Genomic DNA, 21,394 nt, shown 5'->3' on the forward strand with positions numbered 1-21,394 from the left:
TTTTTGTGGTTCCCTGGGTCTGCTTGCCTGCTGCTAACTCATCGGCAAGAGCAGTTCGGGACCACGCTTCTCACGGTTCCTGCAAAGCTTTCAGATGGAGCAAGTGTAGAAACTGCAGGGATGGATGGATGGCACGATTATAGAGATGTAGCTCCGAACTGCACGACAGCAGGCTTTATTATTTTCAGTGCTCACAGAATGGTATATTTAATGATGTTTCTTTCCAGTAGTTTATTACGTTTAAACATCTAATGCAGGGAAAGAAGTAAAACAAGCTGGCCAAATGAGGTGTTTGGAAATTTCTTTTGTGCATTTGATTTTCTAATACTGTGTTTTCTTTCATTCCGAGAAATATTAAGTTAAAGAAAGCTGCTTCTACAGTTTAAAATGTTTTGTCTTGCATGGACTGTATGCTATGCAAAAAAGCAAACACAAAAGAAAGTGTATAATCTTGTTGGCCTTCAGTAATTTTATTTCCTAGTCCTCACCGGAAGATTTCTATGTATGTTTTTTCTTTGTATGTTTGTTTTTGTTTTCTCTCTGTTCAAATAGGTATATGATACTTCTGATGGAACCTTAATTCAGCCTTTGAAAGGACATAAGGACACTGTATACTGTGTGGCTTATGCTAAAGATGGTAAATATCACTTTGGGGGGCTTTGTTAGTCTGGTTTGTAAAGTGCCTATCTTCCACTTCTTATTGCCAGTTGATAAATACAGAAATCAGGGTTGTTTCAGTAATGGTATTTTGAACATGTGTGTGAGTGCTGGGATTTTGTTTGTTTGTTAATGGAGAGTTTGAACTGCCATACAAATGCTATGTGCAGAAGCACCGTGTTTTTACATGTAACGCTACCTGTTAATCCAAGAACTGTGGTTCCCACTTTCCCTCCCCTTCTACTTCAGTGATGGTTAAGTTTATGTTTGTGGGATGATGTGAGGAGAAGGCTTACTCCAGAGGTCTCTCTTTCTGGTACTCCACTTGCCTCTGATTTTTATTCCTATAGTTCCTCCATCCCAAAGCTTTCCGATCTCATCCTTCGCACATTACCATGCACACTACAGGCCTTATTCTGCTTCCAGTTCTTTCATTGCCTTCGATTCTCATTCTGTGGGGACTCAAAGGACTTCCTCTCAAACACTACTGTTTAAGTGATAGGGTATACCTGTGAAAATGTACCATTTTTCCCTTGACGCTGTTAACATAAATCTCCAACCTGTGACTGACAGTGTTGGCTACTTGCTTGCATGGCTGGGCTTTAGCGAGGCACTCTCCGTGGGAATAACAAAGTCATCGGAGTTTCATTTAGTTGGAGAAGCGCAATCACATCAAGACAGTTGTAGTGTTAGGCCCTTTATTACTTGAGCCTTGTCAAGTTCAAGAACTTCTTGCTCTTTCTTTGATTATTTGGAGTTAAAGTGATTCTTATATGTGTGGGATTTAAATTATATTTAATTCCTAGGCAAACGTTTTGCATCTGGCTCAGCTGATAAAAGTGTGATAATTTGGACTTCAAAATTAGAAGGAATTCTGAAATACACGTAAGTGATGCCTTTCAATTCTGTGCCTCTCAAAAATGGACTTTGATTATGCACTTCTGCTGTCAAAGAGTACGTGCTGTTAGATTTGGAAGAAGGTTGACTAAGATCAGAGAAAATACTAGTGAGTGGGTAATAGGAGAGGGAAGAGGCAAAGAACAGTCAAAGTATCTGAATGAGGCAGGAAAACAATTAAAGGTATAAAAGAAGGTGGGAAGTCTAGATAAATCACTAAATTTAGAGGGCTGGCAGAGAACTGGGGAAATTCTGTATAGATCAAAATACAATGAAACACAATATGACTCTGATCTTGTATAATAAAATTAATATAATTCTAGTTCAAAGACCAAACTAAAGATAAGGTTTGGTACTTTCAGTATATTTCCATCTTTCTTCTGGCTTTGTTTTTATGTCATCTCTCTTAAGCAACATGTTCAAACTCTGTTTCTGAATGTGTGTGTACATTTATTACTAGTTAGTTTGCACAAGCTAGTGTACTACTAGGAGCGTACACAAGCATACTTGTTTTAGAATTTGGGTATAGCCTTTAATCATATTTCACAAGCCACCATCTACGTACATTTTCAGCTAATCTTGATGAAATACAGTGAATCCTGCCACTTAGAGACAATTTTTTTAAGGTTTATTACTGATTTAGTTTACAGTAATTGCAGATTAATTTGATGTAATACAAACTGATCGGATTATTTCTGGCATCTGGCAAACCTTTCAGCTATCTTGCTGAAAGTCAGAAAAGGGGGCATTTAAGAATGATTTGTTGAAATATGATTGTAACTTCATTCTAGGCATAATGACTCTATACAGTGCGTTTCATACAATCCTCTTACTCATCAGTTGGCATCCTGCTCTTCCAGTGATTTTGGTATGTCTTCTTCCTCTAACTTTTCCATTAAGCCAGTAAATTCTACTCAAGTTGTGTAGCTAAGCTAACTACAGATGGGTACAGTTCTTTATATCCAGAAGAGGTGAGATATAAAGCTACCTAAAGTTAAGTAACATCAGATACTTATTTAAATAACTTAAACTTAGTTGGAAAGGACTGTGCAGTGAGGTGTAAATATACTACTTTGTTGCTATTATGTTTTTGCAGAGACACTCTCTGTATTATTTGGATGGATTTTTTTCCCCCCATTGACTGATAAATAATGGATATTTAAATGTCCTTCTAGAAGTGGATGAGGCTTTGATCCCTCTGGAGTCCCAACTGAGTTTTCTGACAATATTAGTTTCTAATTTGAACACTGGTAAATGCTTACTTGTAATTTACTTTGGCTTTTTGTTTGCTTTAATCAAGGCTTGTGGTCTCCTGAACAGAAGTCAGTCTCTAAACATAAAACTAGCAGTAAGATTACTTGCTGTAGGTAAGTTTTAAGGATTATCTGTGGCATTTAAGTTAGTTTCAATACAAACAATTCAAAATAATATGCAAGCTTAAAGAAAAAAAAAATCAAGTAAAATAGTTCAACGTATGCAGAGATAGCACCTAGTACTATGAGACAGGCTCTCCTACTTTGCTTTTCAGTAGCATTGTGTACTTTGTGCTGCTTTGCCTTTCTCATCATTAAAATACCTGAGTAGCATTTATAATGCTCCAGTAGGAATATGATACTAATAGTTATCAAAGATGATTTGTTCTTTCTTGTGTAGTCTTCTCTGAGAGAGCCATTTTCTTTTTTTTTTTTTTCCTTTTTTTTTTCTTTTTTCCTTTTTCCAAAGGGTTTTGGTTTTTATTTGGTACTGTTTATAACTGAATTCTTCTGAAAGTGTCAGAGAGGCGCTCTGGTCTTGAGCAAGTGTCTTAACTTCTCTCTCCCTCTGTTTAGCCATCTTGTGCAAATAACAATAAAATGAGGAAAAATAATTATACTTTTCATTTGTAGAGTTTTTAATCTTCTGTGTTGTTGGTATTTTCAGTAGAAGGAGATATTACCATTATGGGGAACCTGAAGCAAGGGTACATTAATTTGTGTAAAGTCATCCATCTAACTACAATAGAGATAAGAATAGAAACCAGGTCTCCTCTGTCCCAGCACCATGCAGTTTTATCTGATCGGTGTTCTAAATGTGGCTTTTAAAACAGTCTGGTCTACTGCCAACACTGTCATCCTCAAAAATGTATCTGTTACTTAGCACATGTTAGAAGTATTACAAGCAGATGATGGCTTTAATTTTTTTTTTATTTCTACTTTTTTTTTTATTTCTGTGTATATAATAAAATGTTCTTGCTGTAGTGCATGCTGTTGCCATAAATGTGGATTTAGATGCATAAACAAACTGTAGGATTACTGGCTATCTCCCAGAACTCCCTCTTAGAAGTATATTTCAATCTATCATCCCTGTTTGAGTATGCTGTACCATCCTACCTTCCTGCTGCTTGTTTTTAGTAGTTTGCTTTTTGGTGTGTCTGTGTTTTATCAGCTGGACAAATGATGGCCAGTACCTTGCTTTGGGGATGTTCAACGGCATTGTCAGCATAAGGAATAAAAACGGCGAAGAGAAAGTTAAAATAGAGCGTACAGGGGGTGCTTCATCTCCAATATGGTCAATTTGTTGGAATCCATCCAGGTAAATAATTTCATCCTTCCTTTTTTCATGCTGAATAGATAATCCTTGGCTTATTGGTTGCAGAAAGGCTTGACTTTTATCCCTGCTGAAACAGATTAATACCAACTACGTTACCTTTTTTTTTTAAGTGATTATGTATTGGGGTTTTGGCTTTGCTGCCAGTCTTTAATTGCATGGAGAAACTGGGAACAAGTTCCACCTAGATCATAGAATCATAGAATTGTTCAGGTTGGAAAAGACCTTTAAGATCATCAAGTCCAACCATTGACCTGGCACTGCCAAGTCCACCACTAAACCATGTCCCTAAGCACCACATCCACACGGCTTTTCAATACCTCCGGGGATGGGGACTCAGCCACTTCCCTGGGCAGCCTGTTCCAGTGCCTGGCTACCCTTTCAGTGAAGAAATATTTCCTAATATCCAACCTAAACCTCCCCTGGCAAAACTTGAGGCCATTTCCTCTCGTCCTATCGCTTGTTACTTGGGAGAAGAGACCGACCCCCACCTCATTACAACCTTCTTTCAGGCAGTTGTAGAGAGCAATAAGGTCTCTCCCCTCAGCCTCCTTTTCTCCAAACTAAACAACCCCAGCTCCCTCAGCCGCTCCTCAGAAGCCTTGTGCTCTAAACCGTTCACCAGCTTCGTTGCCCTTCTTTGGACACGCTCCAGCACCTTACTGTCCTTCTTGTAGTGAGGGACCCAAAACTGAACACAGCACTTGAGGTGCGGCCTCGCCAGATCTCGAGAAACATTTCTTTTTTCTTTTGTATTGTTTTGTGGTGGGTTTGGTTTTTTTTTGGGGGGGGGGAGGCAGATTCTATTTGGATTGGGGGAGAGAGAGGGGAGCTGTTTTTTCAGTTCAATTCAGAGGGAATATTGTCCCAAATATGTGAATAAACAATTGCTATTGCAGTAGGTGGGAGAATTTTTGGAGTAGAGCAGATGAACGAGAGGAGTCAGTTCACAGCTATTTAGAGGAGATACCAGTACTGAAATCCTGGCCTGGCAGTAGGCAGTATAGTCAGACAGAGGGAGAAGACCATGAGGAAGAAGAGACCTCTATGGATTTCAACTTGTGAGTGAAACTTCAAAGGAACGTGTATATCTATATTATCTAAACAGTAATTTACAAAAAGGACCAAGGGCAGAGAGTATTATGCAGGGTACAAAATCAGATATTCAAAAGTTGGGAAATTCTAGATTAATAGTTGCCTGTATGGTCTTAATTTATTCTGCTAGTGTGTGCTCATTATGAGATAGTTCTTAAGTATGTGATAGCATGTTGCTTTTCCCCACAGGTGCATGCATCATGCATTGAGCAAAGGGAGGCTCCTTACTAAACAGTTGCCTTTGAATTAGGTTTTCTGTCTGTTCCGTTTTTGTTCAGTTTATGGCTAGAGGCATTATTTGCAGCAGAATGTTCAGATTACCATCTCCCTTCTTCCTAGGCAAGAAGCTGTGGAGAAGGTGACTCTCATGTTTGGCTCCAAGCTGAACAGATCACGTCAGAGTACCAAAGCTAACAAATTTGAGACCTGAAGCCTTTCCTTGGTCTGCTGCTGCTCTCACATGAACAATTTTTTTTTTCCTGCCTTACACTGATAGTTGTAGTTCACTCTTGCTCAGTTGTATTGACTTTGATGTTATGGTGGCTTTGTACTACTGTAGCTAAGATCAGAATCCGGGCCCAGGTGCTTCAGCTGTTCAAGGGACCATTAGCTTCACTGTACCCACGGCTTATATAGCTGTATGTGAAGCGATACATCAAGCATTGCAGTTATTCCTGTAAAGGAGACGTGATTTTTCTTTTGTGTCTCCAAGCTGTCTTCCTTACTTTTAAATGGCAAGATGTATACGCTGTCCTTTCAGTTTGTGTTTTTTTAAAGAGTAATATGAAGTAAATTCTGCTATCCTATTAGTTGGTTCTATTGCTCTAAGAAATTTATTAATAAATCGCTGTGGAATTACTACATAATTTTTTTCTGGTTTTGGTTTGTTTTTTTTTTTTTTTGTTAGAGATGAACGCAATGATATTTTAGCTGTGGCAGACTGGGGTCAGAGACTTTCCTTTTACCAGCTTAGTGGCAAACAGGTATGTTTTAGAAAGTGCAATCAAGAGTGGCAGGGTATTTCTGATTCTGTGTTCTGTCCTATATTCAAAGTGTTTGTATACTCGTGCTTTATTAGCCACATTAAATGTTTGCTGTTTTCCCAACCTTTTATGAGTCTGCTTTTTTTTTGACCATCTTTTCCTTCAGCTCTTGTTTCTCCCATGGCAACTCAGCTACTGTCTTACAATTCTTGTATTAAAGCCCTTACAACTTTGCTGACTTTTGTGATAGTGTTTACTGGTCTGTAGAGGACATCTTTATATTTTTTTCAACTGGTTAAAGGGGGGTTTGTGAGTTGCTTGCATTCTGAGTAGACTGGTTTGGGACTGGAGGGATTCTTGGATGTATTTTAGAGCTGCCTTTGGGAATCTTAATATAGCCAGTGGTTCTGGGGTATTGAAAAGTTGCGCATGGCCAGAGAGGTGAGAAGAATGGTATCAGTGATGGCACTTGTTGCCTTGGGAAAATATGAAATGATCCTTTTGTTAATTTTTTTTTTTTTTTTTACTTGTAGATTGGAAAGGACAGAATGCTCAATTTTGATCCTTGCTGTGTTAGCTATTTTACTAAAGGAGAGTATATTTTACTGGGAGGTTCAGATAAACAAGTTTCTCTCTTCACAAAGGATGGTGTACGTCTTGGAACCATAGGAGAGCAAAGCAGTTGGGTGTGGACATGCAAAGTCAAACCAGACTCCAACTATGTGGTGAGTGGGAACATTTCTCTGGCATTTTCACAGACAATTTGTCATATAAGGTAAGACCATAAATTTCAAGCTCAGTTGCTTAGTCTAGACATTCTTACTGAGGCAGCAGAACCTAAGCAGTGTCTAGTGAGGTCTTAGAACTACCACCAAAATTAAAAATATCCTGCAGAAGTAAAACTTGGGCTGTAAGAAGGCTGTAAATGAGCCTAACAGCTGTTTTCAGATGGTAAGGTATTTGCTGCATTTTGATTAAAAAAGAGAGGGGAAAAGAAGAAAAAATGGCAGTTAATAACATCTAGGTTGACCAAATCTAGTTCTATGATGGGAAGAAAATGTTCAGATCTGTTTCAGTTTCTAGCATTACACCTTGTGGAAAATGCCTGCAAGGCAACTGTTAGCCATAAATGCTGCACTGTGTCATTGCACAAATGTGAAGAGATACAGAGCAAATTTAAAAACAAACAAACAAACACCACCACCCCACCCCCCAAAAAAACCCCTCCAAAACGCCAACAACAACAAAATAAAACCAAGCCCCACCCTACCCAGCATGGTGGTCTCCATGGTCTATGATGAGATCAGTCCTCCTTTTGCATTGCACTTTTACCACTGTTTAAGTAGGCTGTAATTGGTATCAATCTATATATTATGCAGGAAAAGGAACATAATGCTTATATAAATACTGCACATCTTCCCAATTCTCACCTACATGTACCAATTAACTAAAATTATTTTCTTCTTGTGTTCAGGCAGTAGGATGCCAAGATGGAACTATATCCTTTTACCAGTTGATTTTCAGCACTGTCCATGGCCTTTATAAAGATCGCTATGCTTACAGAGACAGCATGACTGATGTTATTGTCCAACACCTCATCACTGAACAAAAAGGTAATTTCACACTTGCAGTCAGGCCAAAGCTTCTTCTCTCTCATTCTGTTTTGGTTTGGTTTTTTTAATTAATATCCATCAGAACACTTGGAATATATGCTGCATGTACCAGACAGATTGTTGTCACTTTGACAGTAAAACTGAGGAATACTGTTTGCAGGATGAGAGTGCAAACTTGGATTCTGGAGGATCAGCGCTGACAAGCTTAATGAAAGATGTGGGGATTTGAAAGGACGTTGGGAGGGGCAGAGGCTTTTAAGATAAGGTTTAATCTCTGCGAATGAGATAAAAATACTGTACATCATATTTAGCTTTTTTTTTTTTCTTACTTGCAGCCTCAAAGGTTTGTGCTGATTTTGTTTCTTCATATCCACTGGCTTTTTATGGCAAGGAATCAAGTATTGCTCCAGAATGTGCTGTTGACAAATAATAGAGGGTGATAAATTGTGATGGGGATAGTAGATTACGTAGATGCAGAACAGCAAACATATCCAAGCAGGAATCTGCTTTTAATTTTAGAGGTGCATTAGAAAGATTCAATTTTAATGTATTAGTAAGTTTTCTGATTTCTGTATCCATTATTTTCATGTCAGCCTATACTGTATTGTTTTTGTGTTTTTTCTCTCTAGTTAGAATAAAAGGCAGAGAGCTTGTAAAGAAAATTGCAATCTACAAAAACAGATTAGCCATCCAGATGCCAGAGAAAATCTTGATTTACGAGTTGTACTCGGATGATTCTTCAGATATGTATTATCGGGTGAAGGAAAAGATAGTAAAAAAATTTGAATGCAACTTGCTGGTTGTATGTTCAAATCACATTATTTTATGCCAGGTATGTCCCTTAAAATCTGGAGTAGTCTTGGGATGCATTCAGACTTTAAGATAGCTGTCCAAATAACTGGTAGGAAAAGATTGTACTGTATAATCTATTACATTTTTTCCCCAAGGTACCAATGTGTAGTGCTGTTGTAATGTGCAGCACTGACATACTTCTAAGCAATAGCTGTGGCATGTCACAGGTGGCTCTGTTTCATAAAACGGTCTCTGTAGTGAATTTGTTAAATTAGCACATAATCTAGGGGAACTTTTGGGTGGGGGTGAACTACTAGAAAAAGGTGGGGTTTTTTGGTTTTGTTTGTTCATAGCATTGGAAAACCTTAAAGAATTCACCCTGTTAAATTGAGTATTTGACTTTATGATTTTTATATGTAAAAGTAGGCACACATGCTAGTATAGGTATAAACATAGCACATCAAAGACACAGAGTTTTATCTTTACCTCCATGCAGTATTTTGTATGTTATTGTGTCTTCAGGAGAAAAGATTGCAGTGCCTCTCATTTAGTGGCATTAAAGAACGAGAATGGTTGATGGAATCTCTTATTCGTTATATTAAAGTAATTGGAGGACCTCCAGGAAGAGAAGGCCTCTTAGTTGGTCTAAAGAATGGTCAGGTAACATATAATGTCTGGTATGTGTCTTTTCACTGCAAATAAAATCTGTTCTATGCTCTTAGGGGGAGACCTTAGGAGCAGCATGCTCTTTTACAACCTAGAATTGTATTTGACAAGAGCCTCATCTTGTGATTAAAAACTAATTACTTCTATCTTCCACATTCTCTGGTGGTAAAATTCGTACAAACATGCTTAACTTCGTCTGAAGTCCATCAGTTGTTAGGAACAACTGACAAAAATGGAGTTCTTGGTGAACTGAGAGAGGGTTTGTCTTTAGTGGGAGTTGGGGGGTGGGTGTGTGTATATATACACTTTTCCTGATGAACATCCACACCTTCGCAAGTGGTCTAGAGGTGAAATTGCTGTCTATTTCACAAGCCAGTTAGCAGCTGAAAATTTCAAACTGGAGCCCAGAGGTATTGATACAGAGAACAAATAGAGAGGAAGCTGAGATCCTTTGTGTCTTCTGTATCTGTGCTATATATTCCTGTAGTATTATATTAATGTAATTGTTTAACTAGTGGAGCATTAAAAAAATCCAGGATGTATAGCATATGATTTATTTGTATAGGCTTGCAACCTAGAGTATATTGTGGAAACAAGTCTTTTCAAAATACCTCAAACTGAAAGCATTTCCTCAATTTTAATGCACAGTTTATCTCTGAAAAAAATTGCAATTGCATGCTTTAAACAGCATTAAAGTTTGTACCTGCTATGTTATTTCTAGTTTTAGGAACAAAAATGGATGAACTGACTTTGGTTTCAAATATGTCTAGATTCTGAAGATATTTGTTGATAATGTCTTTGCAATCGTCCTGTTGAAGCAATCCACAGCTGTGCGCTGTCTGGATATGAGTGCATCCCGAAACAAGCTGGCAGTGGTTGATGAAAATGATACCTGCCTAGTATATGATATTCATACTAAAGAGTTGTTGTTTCAGGTAAAATTCATAGGCTTTTTTTTTAAAAAAAAAAAAAAGAAAAAAGCCGGGGGGGGGAGGCAGGAAGTGATTTGGAGCACAGAACATACCAAAAGTGTTGCTGTGCAGAAATTCCTATGACTGTCGTTTAAGTAATTAATCACATTTTGTAGGGTTTAACTGTGATCTATTTCTCTATCGAAACTACCCTTTTAGAGATGGTAGACAAGGAATTAGAAGACAGGAGATATATGTGAGCAACAGCTGAATAAAGAGCACTTAAACATGTGACCTTTTCAGTTTAATTTAGAGTGCTGTCCTGGTTCCCTTTGAAGCATTACAGTTAATGAGCATTTTGGCTTTATCATTAGCACGAACAGAATTAAAGCCTAAACTTCTTTGTTCGTCCTGTATTTCCAGACTATAAAATGAATAATGATAATTCTTTCTTCATTGGCAGTTTAGCAGTCACTCTAAGGGTTCACTCATTAATGTTGATGAAACGTTTTCAGAGAACGCTGGCTAGAAAGTATGAAGCGCTACAAAGATAGGATCTGTAATTTTCTTTTTGTAACGGGCAGAAGAATGATCAATTAAATGTGCTGGCTAACTAACAGTGTATTATTGTGGAATTTTATATTATATTCTACAGTTTGATAGTATAGATCATTAGTAAATACAAAACAAAGACAATTACAGCTGTTTATTAAAATGTAAAATATGTCCCTGTAAATCTGTTTAGGCATATACTAGGCTTTAGAACGTTACAAACGTAAATAAGTGCATGCACGCCTGTGTGTGTGCGTACACAATCAGGCTATAGGATGTGTAGGTCAAACATTCTAGCTGAAGGATGCATATTTCTTAGGAAAGATGATGTGATTGCATCTGTTGTAATCATTAATTATTTTGCTTGTTAGGAACCCAATGCTAATAGTGTGGCTTGGAATACACAGTGCGAGGATATGCTTTGCTTTTCTGGAGGGGGTTACCTCAATATCAAAGCTAGTAACTTCCCTGTCCATCAGCAAAAACTTCAAGGCTTTGTTGTGGGTTACAACGGCTCCAAGATCTTCTGTCTTCATGTTTTTTCTATGTCAGCTGTTGAAGTTCCACAGGTAATCCTTTAATCTCATTAAGTGTTGCTTTACATTTCATAAACATCAATGTTTAAGAAGTGAAGAAGCTTTTCTGAGATTTACTCGTATTCCATTACCAGAATGATTGCAGTTCACGCTTTCTTCATCGTTAAGTTATATTGCGTGATCTATTTTATTTTTGTTTATTTGGCATTAATTAAGCTAACTTACTTTTTGCTGTTGTTGTTTGTTGTTTCTGATTCTCCCTTTGTACTTGCAAATGCACATAATGTAAAAGCAAAGATGAAGATATGGTGCGGGTGTTACCTCTTCGTGTATTTTTACTGTAGTCTCTCTATGGACCTTTTCTCGAGTTGTAATTTCATTTTTCTTATGAGTACCTCAAATACTGTCTTACTGTTGCTTCATCTAGATGTGTTTAGGCAATATTTAAGCTGCATATTTTACTCTGAATGTATAGTACATGTGTAGTCTTTATATTCTAAATGTAGAGATTGCCTTCCACAAAATGCTATTTTCTGTGTTATGGGAAGCAATAAAAGAATCTAAAACAGTCCAAGAAACAGAACAAAAAAAGGAAAAGGGGGGGGCGGAAGATTCTGACTTAGGCACCCAAGTGTGGGCAGGGTTTGAAACTGAGAGTCAATGATGAAGGCAAAAGTGCCATGTGCTTTTATTAACTGATGGATACCTGTGTTACAGACCCCTGTCTGTTCCTCTGAGGCATCATGCAGATCCTTAATTAGGTGCTGCGTTGTCCAGTGTGGTTGACAGCCATGAGATCGACCGGGCCTAGTACACTCTTTGTCTGGCTTTGGCATGCCCTAGGCACCAATATGCCACAAAATTATTGTGAAGTATCACAGAGGCAGCTTTTTCAAAACTACGCTTTTGGAGGGAGGGAGGACCAAAAAGTACACAATTTTCAGATAAATTGATAAAAATAACATAGAAATCAATCTGCACAGTGTCTTTGGTTGCAAACCCAGAGTTAAAGGTAATCTTAACTGCAGTGCTGCCTGTTCGTTCAAAGGGTTCAAGCTGTAGCTGCAGATCCTGAGCCTTAGTCTGTCTGTGTCAGCTTGCAGTTGACGGTTTCTCTTTTTAATTCTCTTTTAGGGCAGGTCCTTGACGTCAGTGTCTTTTGGGCTTAATAGTCACAGTCTTGGTAAAATAGCATTGTCATCAGGGTTAGCACAGAAGGGTTACTTCCTCGTGATACCTCTTCCCATTGTGTCTGAATATTTCCAGGGATGCTTCACACCAGGCTGTTGTGCCACTCTTCATGCTTTTAGCCTTTGAGAACAAACTACCCCCTCCTTTGCTCTGCTTCCATAGTATTAAAAGAAAAAAAGCTCATTGTACATAATATTTAGCACGTCCAATGCTCAGAAGAATTCACATTCTTAACTACTTCTTAATATGCAAGGAACTGAAGATTGCAAGATGGATGAGTTTGGAATATAATTAACCCAGCTTGTCTAAAGATACAGTAATAATCACCCCAGAATGTTGTTCTGTCTGTTATACATCAAACATATATTTATTCTCTTAAATAGCTTATAATGGAGCTTATAATGTGTTGTGACTGTAATATGTTGGGGTTTTTTTTTCCCCCAATGTATCTAGAGAATTTCACTAATATATCTCAGTATTATGCTTTCTAATACATGTTTTTCAATGGAAATCCTCAGTCTGCACCCATGTATCAATATCTGGAACGAAAAATGTTTAAAGAAGCCTATCAAATTGCGTGTTTAGGAGTAACTGATACTGACTGGAAAGAACTGGCCATGGAAGCCTTAGAAGGGCTGGAATTTGAAACTGCTAAAAAGGTAAATCAGATATTTACTTATTTAGCAGAAAGCTTGTTTTTATTTTTTTTTAATAGAGAGCAATAGATATGGCGTGTGTGTATAATATATGTTTTATGGCTGGAATACAAAGCGGTGTTCCTGGGTTACTATCTTGCTTGTCTTTAGTGTCTATGTGTTATTCCACGTACCAAAGAAAATGTTGGTTTGTTATATACTCAGGATCTTGAGATGTGGTTTTAAACTGAAATCGAATTTATCTCTCTACATAAATGTCATGTTCTAAATAAGTGTTAAATGCAAAGAAAATGGTTTCTTTCATCCGCTGGAAAATGCGTTAGTGAAATTGAGGGAAATAAATAGAACTGGAAAGTTGTTCAATGGTGCTGCTGACCGCCGGGTGGCAGCAAAGAATGCCTTAGCTGGCTTTCTCCCCCCCTTCCCCGACACTATAAGCCTACTCTTTTTTTATTCCCCCCCCCCCCCCCCCCATAAGTATGTAATATAACCTCAGTTCAAATGTGGAGGTTTTGTATTCTTTGTTATTTACACACTAACGTTCTTTGAAGGCAATGGTGATGGGATGTCAGCATTTTAGTCATTTTCTATCTGGAATGCCTTGTTCATGGGAGTGGTCTATAAATGGGTTTATACTGAAGAACAGAGTTTTCTCCAGCATAAAATACGTCCCTATTTTCTTTTACCACCTTTTCTCAAATAAGAGAGGGTGAAGAGAGTTCAGTGTCATGAATATTGTATGAAAGACAAAACATTCTAAAAATACGCAGGGAATGGCCTGTAATGATAGGCATCTTTTAATAACATATTTTTTTAAAAGGAAATTAAATGCTTTATTTTTCTTTTTTTCTTAAGTGGAGGCATCAGAATAATTCCAGTTTCATAGATGGCTGTATGCAAATAGATATTCTTAAAAAGACGTTTTCAGTGCCTCCTTGGAATTTTAAAATAGTGCCCTCTTAGAATTAGAGCGGATTAATTTGAACAAAAGCAGCTTCTTGACATTAAAGGCTCTCATAGTTCCTAGTCCGATCTGGTGTAAGCAGAATATTCTATGCCCTCTTAAGCATTAGTTTGGTTAGAAGTCTTGAACGTGCGGTCTAAAGAGTTAAATTTCTATTTTTTGATGCATGTCAAGAATAAGTGCTAAGCTGCTGTAACTCGCACGTGACTTTGCCACTTGAGACTTTGGGTTGCACATTTATCTCCATTTGCAAAAGATATTACACTGTCTTGCAGTACTGTTATCTTATCATCTTCTTACTTCCTTTCTTCTCCCTGAGCTACTTCCATACTGAATTTTCAGAATGGTATAAAGACCATAAGCATATGTAGTATGCTTTGGCAATACGATCAATTGTACGTTCTACCTTGTAATGTTCTACTTTGTAATAGTTCCCTTAAATTTCCTTGTCTGTATCATGCCTCACATCAAAATGGAAAAGCTATAAAATAGGCAGAATAAAAGTATTTAATATTTTAAATGGCATTTTGTATTGCTTGGGGGACTGACATACGTACACCTACTAGTCCCTGCCTTTGCTGTTTATTTTCAGTGATAAGCTGTTTGGATTGTACCCTTGTCTTATTTACTGTAAAGTCTCAGGGGCCCCAGAGTCAGCCCCTCTCAGTAGTCAGAGCCCATCAGCTTAGAGACTACACAAACCTCAGCATATTTCTGTCTGTCCTGTGTGCATGAAGACAGTTTGATTTTTATGCATAACAATAATCTGTTCATTTTCCTGGCTTTTCAAGTTAATTCTTTTTATTTTTTTTTTCTTTTCAATAGGCATTTACCAGGGTACGAGACCTTAGATATTTAGAATTGATCAGCAGCATAGAGGTAAGAGAATGTTAAAGATAGTGTATTTTCTTACACTTAATACTATACCAAAATTGGTACTTTCTGTTTTGGAGGAACTTTTGTTCGGATAGTGCTTCTGACAGTTGGAGATGTGTTTAGAGTGAAAAATCCTAATTAGCAGAGATGACTCAAATTCTAGTCATATGACTGAAACTTCACGGAAAAAAAAAATGGGGATGTGGGACAATGAGAACTTATGAAACTGTCTTCAGGAAAACTGGAAAATGTTCAATATTCAATTAATAATTGGTAGAATACTACTGTCCTAACAGAGCTTAGTACAGAATACTTCATAAACATGAGTTAATTAAGCCTTTCGTTACCGCCTGGATGTAGGTAATTACTATTATCTCCTCTTTGCAGAGCCAGAAACAGGCCCAGAGAAATAAAATGACAAACTCGAGGTCTCATGACAAGTCTGTGGCAACTGGAAATAGAATTTGGGATTCCTTGCTTCCATACTGTGCTCTCATCACTAGTTCTTATTCTTTTCACACTTCTTGATAGAATTTCACTAGACAATAACTGTCTGTCATGAGCACATTAAAAGACATGGTATCACCCTTGTCCTTCTACAAAGACTGCATGATAATGCTTAGTTTAAAGATCTGTGTTGAGGTGGCATAAAGGGAATTCCTCTTTCTTACGCTAATTAGATTTACACCTTCTCTGAAAGAATACATTCCTTGCCTTCCATTTCTGCAGAGCTGTCTTGGTTTTGTCAAAATGCCAGTTGGTTGCAGCTGACTTTTCTTGGTGCCTACCATGGGACAAAGTTCTGCATTAGGACACCCCCCCCCCCCCCCTTTTTTTTTCCTTTAAAGAGTAGATAGGTAGATGAGAGCATTCTCTCGTCACTGGTAACCTTTCTTTTCCACACATGCTTCTCCAGATCTGCATCTATTGAGGATATTCTGAAATTGTCATGTTATGTTCTCTTTAATAAGAAAGACTCCCTTTGTAAATAGGCATAAGCTTACTTTCAGACTTCTTGAAAATGATCCTCCTGAAGTGATGTAGAACTCTCACTGCTTACTCTTGCTTGTGGTGTATCGGATTCCTTTTAAGGCTTGTAAGGGTGTAACTAAGCACACATGTGCCATTAATATGATGGTTTTCTTTCAGTAATGACACTTTTTTTTTTTTCTAATTAATGACAGCAGGAAACGTAACTGCCAGAGCTTTGTATCTGGCAGGATTCTATGAAGTCTTTACAAAACTGGGTAACAATTCCTCTGATTATTCTTTTAACCAAGTTTTTAAAGGGAACTTTCAACACCAGTCCAGTATTAGCCTACTCAATAAGTGTGACCAGTAGGAGTGATGCCTGAGTCTCCTTTGGCAGTAGAGAATTGAATTTGTATGCTCGTGGAATGCTTTCTCCCCTTTCCTGCAGTTTTCTTTAAATTCAGTTCACATCTGTATATTTCCATATGAGGTGGGCTAATAGTAGTAATAATTTTATCCAAAGCAGGGTATTAATGTGTTTCCAAGATACAGGATAAATATACACATTAAAACACACACACATGCACACATATGCATGTGTGTGTGCATATATATGGTATTGGTCCCTTGAAGTCGGTGTACCTCTATGGGTCTGATTCACATAAAGAGTTTCTCTGTGGCACTGCACGCACTTTGCCTCTGTGGTCCCTTGCCACGCAATCAGAGTGAGCAGTTCCAATTAGCAGGAGAGTACGTGCAGGTGCTCTGGAAGCAACTGCTGCCTACCTGAAATCATGAGCTCTTGCGTGTGGGGACAGTGGTGGTGATACTGTTTTTTATTCAGAGGCAGGTTAACATACTTCTTGAATCTGCTTATTGCTAGCAATTATTTTCATGTTTGTCATCCCACCTGCACATATTGTTAATTTTGCCAAATGATATGCTAGTGAGTTTCTACAGGAGAAAATAAGGAACCCATCAGATGCCTTTTTTAAAATAGCATAGCATAATGATAGCGTGTGTTCATTTTCCTGTGTGAAATCAAGAGAAGTGATTTTTCATCATTTTGGTTTGTATAGTGACATTTAATTTTGCTCTTCCTAATTTTAATTAAGAAGGATTTAATCCTTTAATTATAAATTCACCAGAAATGTAGGAGAGGCATAATTATCATATCCTGTTACAGATTCTTATTAACAGTTAAAAGCTAAGCCTGAAAATCTAACTCTTCAATGGCTATTTCTCACCTAGGTCCTGATCATCTGGAATATTTTCTACATCTCCCTTTGTTTTTTTTTTTTTCCCAGGAGCGGAAGAAGCGTGGAGAAAACAACAATGAACTGTTCCTAGCAGATGTTTATGCCTATCAGGGAAAATTCCATGAGGCAGCGAAGTTGTACAAAAAGAGTGGACATGAAAACCTAGCTCTCAATATGTACTCTGATTTACGCATGTTTGACTATGCAAAGGTAATAGTTTGCAACTGAATATTTAAATGCAGAAATATTAATGTAACTGTTTTCCAAGTACGATCCTACAAAAGGATTGGATGAAACGCAGGCTTTGAATTCCAACTTCATTTTCTCAGTTAATTGATTGAAGTTTGTTTGGTTTATAAGGGGAAAAATGGCTATCTTCTATGTCCAGATGTAATGGTAGCCTTTTTCTTCAGAGTCTACTACTGAGGTAGCAGATTGTGTTTTGTATAGCCTCAAATGTGGCCATGGAATTCATGGCTTTTCAGTGGATTTTTTTTTTTTTTGGACACCACCAAAGGTGACTTTATAGTATTATCCATAGTAATTTTCTTTTTTTTAAAGACTAAAAAAATCTCGTTTTTATGACTCTTTCTTCCCCATTATCTCGCTCAAGAGTCCCTTTTTATGTTTTTGTCTTCCAAGATAATAAAGTAGTACACATGCAAAGTGGAGGTGACTGCACCATGCATTTAATTCACTTCCATATTGTAACAACAATATTTTTCTCTCAGAGTTTGAATTAAATAGGTATGTTAGTTCTATATTGATGTATTTTATAAGTGTATAATATACTAACCTAGTATGCTTTTGTTTACTAGAGAATTTTCTTCCAAAGATTCAATGTCTTGGCTTTTTTTTTTTAAACTCTGTTTTCATGTAGAAATAAATTGAATATGGTTTTAAAAAGTGATGTTTTTATATGGCAATAAGAAAGCATTACTTGGCTTTTAAGTCTTCTGTGGTGTTTTCTTATCAAAATCCCTGAGAATGCATGCACTGTTTAGTCTTATTCGTCACTCATCAGAGCCTTATTCTGCCCAATACAGGACAAAGACTTTACCATGACATGCATATAAAATCTTTTAGCATAGATTCCACAAACTGTGCTACAGAGAGATCTTTTTCTTCCAAGAGCTTAATATAAATACTTTGCGGCTTTGCTGATGTAAGTCTGACTTCCACTATTTTTGGCTGATGAGTCTTTGTTAGCTTCAGTGTTTGGGCTCCTCTTGAACATAAATGTAATTCATAGATGAAAATTTTCCCATAAGTCTTCATAAGAATCTTTTAATTCTTGGCTGTAGTCACGTCTATATTTAACTAGCAGAGAGCAAAAGGTCTTGTGTCTCCTATCCTTGAGAGTAACTCCATGCAGAGGAAATTAAAGGTACTTGATAGCATATGAAGGAAGCTTCTTGTGCAGGGAGTGCACAATACATGGAAGAATATGTAAAACCCCCTTGTTTGCCATTTATTTTTCCAAGGAAAGATACATGGGGAGGGGGCGAGGGGTGTTTTTGTGGTGAGGCTTGTTTGTTTGTTTTAATACTGCCAGAATTACGCAAAGGGACCCTTACAGAATCTGATTTCTCGTGCTTGTGCTTGACTTTGATTAGCTCTGGCTAGAGAGTCCAGACTGGAGGCAGAGGTCAGGAAGTCCTTTGATATCTGGTCATAGGCTTGTTATCGCAGTACCAGATCACAAATTACTGAGAACTCACAAAAAACTCTTTATACTGTAAGAAGCTGAGCTTTTGATTTGGGGCTTATTTTGGTGACCTAAGCTGGAAAACAAGTTGTGTCAAAGATGCTGTTCAACTTGATTCTTTCGCTTCAGTTTTTCATATTCAAAGATTGTCATGACATCTTCATAGTTACTCACTGGAATCAGGGCTGTGTTGCAGTAGCTAATGCTAGAGCAAAATCCTCCATGGAGCTCATTTGAGAGCTGACAGAGAGAGGGGGTATAGCTCTGTACCTGTCGACTGGCTGTGTCAGGGAAACTGGTGAATTGTGGTAGTGGAACAGATCCGTTGTGTGGGTGCTTTTTGTGGGGGTGTTTTGCCTGTTTGTTGTTTTGTTTTGTTCTTTTTAAACTTCAACCAGAATTTACGAGAAATACAGAGGATAAGGTAATTTTCCACTCTCTTTTCACCTTTCCATTTCTCCTGTGTTCTAATTTTTCATTGGATAGAAGCTGTTTTAATGGGCAGTAGCCTGTTCTCTTAACAGACAAAATTGCCCTTAATAGATCTTTTGGTGTTGAAGTACTTTTTGTTTGGGTTTTTGGTTTTTGTTGTTGTTGGTTTTTTTCCTGGTGCACGATGTCAACAGATGTGAACCATATGGTGCCAGGGCTTTGGTAATGGCAGAAGAAGCTGAACAAACTACTAGAAGTATTTCCAAAATGGTCATCGTCACAGCATCCAGGCTTGGTGTTTGTGTTCCTTGCAGAAGTCCAACCAGTAGTTCAGAGTCAGTCTCACTTTTGAGCAGCTGTCATTCCATCCTTATAAAAGAACTTTTTTGATATAATATAATTATCAAGTGTATTTGCAGAAAACGAAATTTGAGCCTTTGATTTGTGGCTGGGCATCCTGATGCTAACATATGATTAAGTGGGTATACTGTTAGCTAAGCGTGGGGTGGGGACGGGTCATCTTTGAGGATGAAACTGTACCTTCTTGGCTTGCAAAAGAAAATCCGAAACTTGGAATTGATCTATTACAGTTTTTGAGATTAGTACTATTTTGTTCTGGAAAGGCATGTTGCTGAAAAGCATGCAGAAATCATAGTTTGTATCCACTTAAACAGGCTCAGTAAAAGCAAGCTTTCCAAGAAATCAAGTGGGGACATATTTATTACCTCTGAGGAGTACGTACCGTCCTTCTCCTGGCCCTCCCAGAATCTCCCACTTTTTTTTTTTTTTTAATTGAAAACTATCTAAATGGGAGACTTGGCATTGTTTCCTACCAAACATTGGGCCTTGATGATTAGTTGCTGAAGGCTGGATCAGTTCATGTTGCTCTGTATGCAGTATTTCTCTTCTTAGGAGGCATAATTAATTTAAAAAGTCGTTATGTATTTTAGAATTTGGACTGTAACAATGTTTGTGACCAGAAGGTAATACAAACTTTTGTATTGCACTATTTCAGGATTTTCTGGGATCTGGAGACCCCAAAGACACAAAGATGCTAATAAAAAAACAAGCAGATTGGGCCAAGAATATCAATGAACCAAAAGCAGCAGTGGAGATGTACCTCTCTGCAGGCGAGCACATGAAGGCCATAGAAATCAGTGGGGACCATGGCTGGGTTGATATGTAGGTTTTAGTTCCATCTCAGAGATAATATATAATGAAAGCTCAAATGAGTTTTTACGAATTCTGCATAATTTTAAAATAATACAAAACTTGTTTGATATGTGCCTTTGTTTATATCAGATTGAGTATTTGAAGCACATCGACAATTAAAAATGTTTTAAAAGTTACATATGTTTAGAGGGCAGGGACATAAATATGTTATGAAAACAAATGCATTACAACAGTAAAGAGAATGATTGGGTTCATCTGTAGTATGAGACTGTCTTCTAAAATATGCATGCCTTAAGCTTTTCAGAGTAATCATCACAGCAGTGCTTATATGTGATAGCCTATTTCTGTTGTTTTAAGCTGTTAAGGATAATCATCTAGTGGGTAGAGAAGACAACTGGAGCACAGAATCCCTAGAAATTCTGGGGCTACTCCAGTCACTGGTCAAATTCTTCTTGATTTGCAATAGGTGACACTTTCGGTCGTTTGCGGAGTTGCCGTAAGATCTTGGACAGGTCACTCAGCCTTCCCTTGCCTCAGTTTTACCGTGTGGGGGTAATGTTTATTCAGGAGTCTTCTGTTTAGGTCAGGGTTGAGGAAGTATGTCCCATGTCACTTAGTCACGTAGGACCTAATCCCTCTGTCTTCATGACTGTGCAAAGAGTCTGAGATATGGAATTGCATGTATGAGTAAAGATTGAAGGAAAGGGTTTCGAGTTTGTAAAAGGGGGAAAAAAAAAAGAGTTTGGAATGTTTACTGAAAACTGTTTAAACAGTGTTGCATGGTACTACTATTATGATACTTATTCAACAATAACTGATCAAAAGTGAAGTTATTACAATAATTCAACAAAAGGCAAAACAACAAGGCAGAACCT

The 21,394-nt window shown here is 37.6% G+C and overlaps 1 protein-coding gene across 11 annotated transcripts in view; it reads left to right on the forward strand.

The window, feature by feature from the left end:
* IFT122 (intraflagellar transport 122) overlaps positions 1-21,394 on the forward strand; it is a 33,994-nt gene that overhangs the window by 1,310 nt on the left and 11,290 nt on the right. For 6 of the 11 annotated variants that reach the window (XR_015701276.1, XM_087743369.1, XM_087743372.1 and 3 more), the window contains exons 3-18: positions 553-637; positions 1,464-1,542; positions 2,346-2,422; positions 2,855-2,921; positions 3,979-4,125; positions 6,143-6,218; positions 6,752-6,943; positions 7,693-7,831; positions 8,461-8,663; positions 9,146-9,283; positions 10,060-10,224; positions 11,124-11,321; positions 12,998-13,138; positions 14,925-14,978; positions 17,255-17,416; positions 20,362-20,528. Coding sequence is in view for 10 of the 11 variants with exons in the window: in XM_087743369.1 (XP_087599495.1) it covers positions 553-637; positions 1,464-1,542; positions 2,346-2,422; positions 2,855-2,921; positions 3,979-4,125; positions 6,143-6,218; positions 6,752-6,943; positions 7,693-7,831; positions 8,461-8,663; positions 9,146-9,283; positions 10,060-10,224; positions 11,124-11,321; positions 12,998-13,138; positions 14,925-14,978; positions 17,255-17,416; positions 20,362-20,528 (2,090 nt within the window). In the remaining variant the exon portion in view is untranslated. Of the gene's footprint in view, positions 1-552; positions 638-1,463; positions 1,543-2,345; positions 2,423-2,854; positions 2,922-3,978; positions 4,126-5,039; positions 5,202-6,142; positions 6,219-6,751; positions 6,944-7,692; positions 7,832-8,460; positions 8,664-9,119; positions 9,284-10,059; positions 10,225-11,123; positions 11,322-12,997; positions 13,139-14,924; positions 14,979-17,254; positions 17,417-20,361; positions 20,529-21,394 lie in introns of those variants that run through there. The other 5 variants (XM_087743378.1, XM_087743371.1, XM_087743374.1 and 2 more) reach the window with 5 other exon arrangements.

The sequence above is a fragment of the Nipponia nippon genome, unplaced genomic scaffold, assembly GCF_047370975.1.
Source record: "Nipponia nippon isolate SJK-2023a ecotype South Korea unplaced genomic scaffold, ASM4737097v1 scaffold_9, whole genome shotgun sequence".
NCBI lineage: Eukaryota > Metazoa > Chordata > Aves > Pelecaniformes > Threskiornithidae > Nipponia > Nipponia nippon.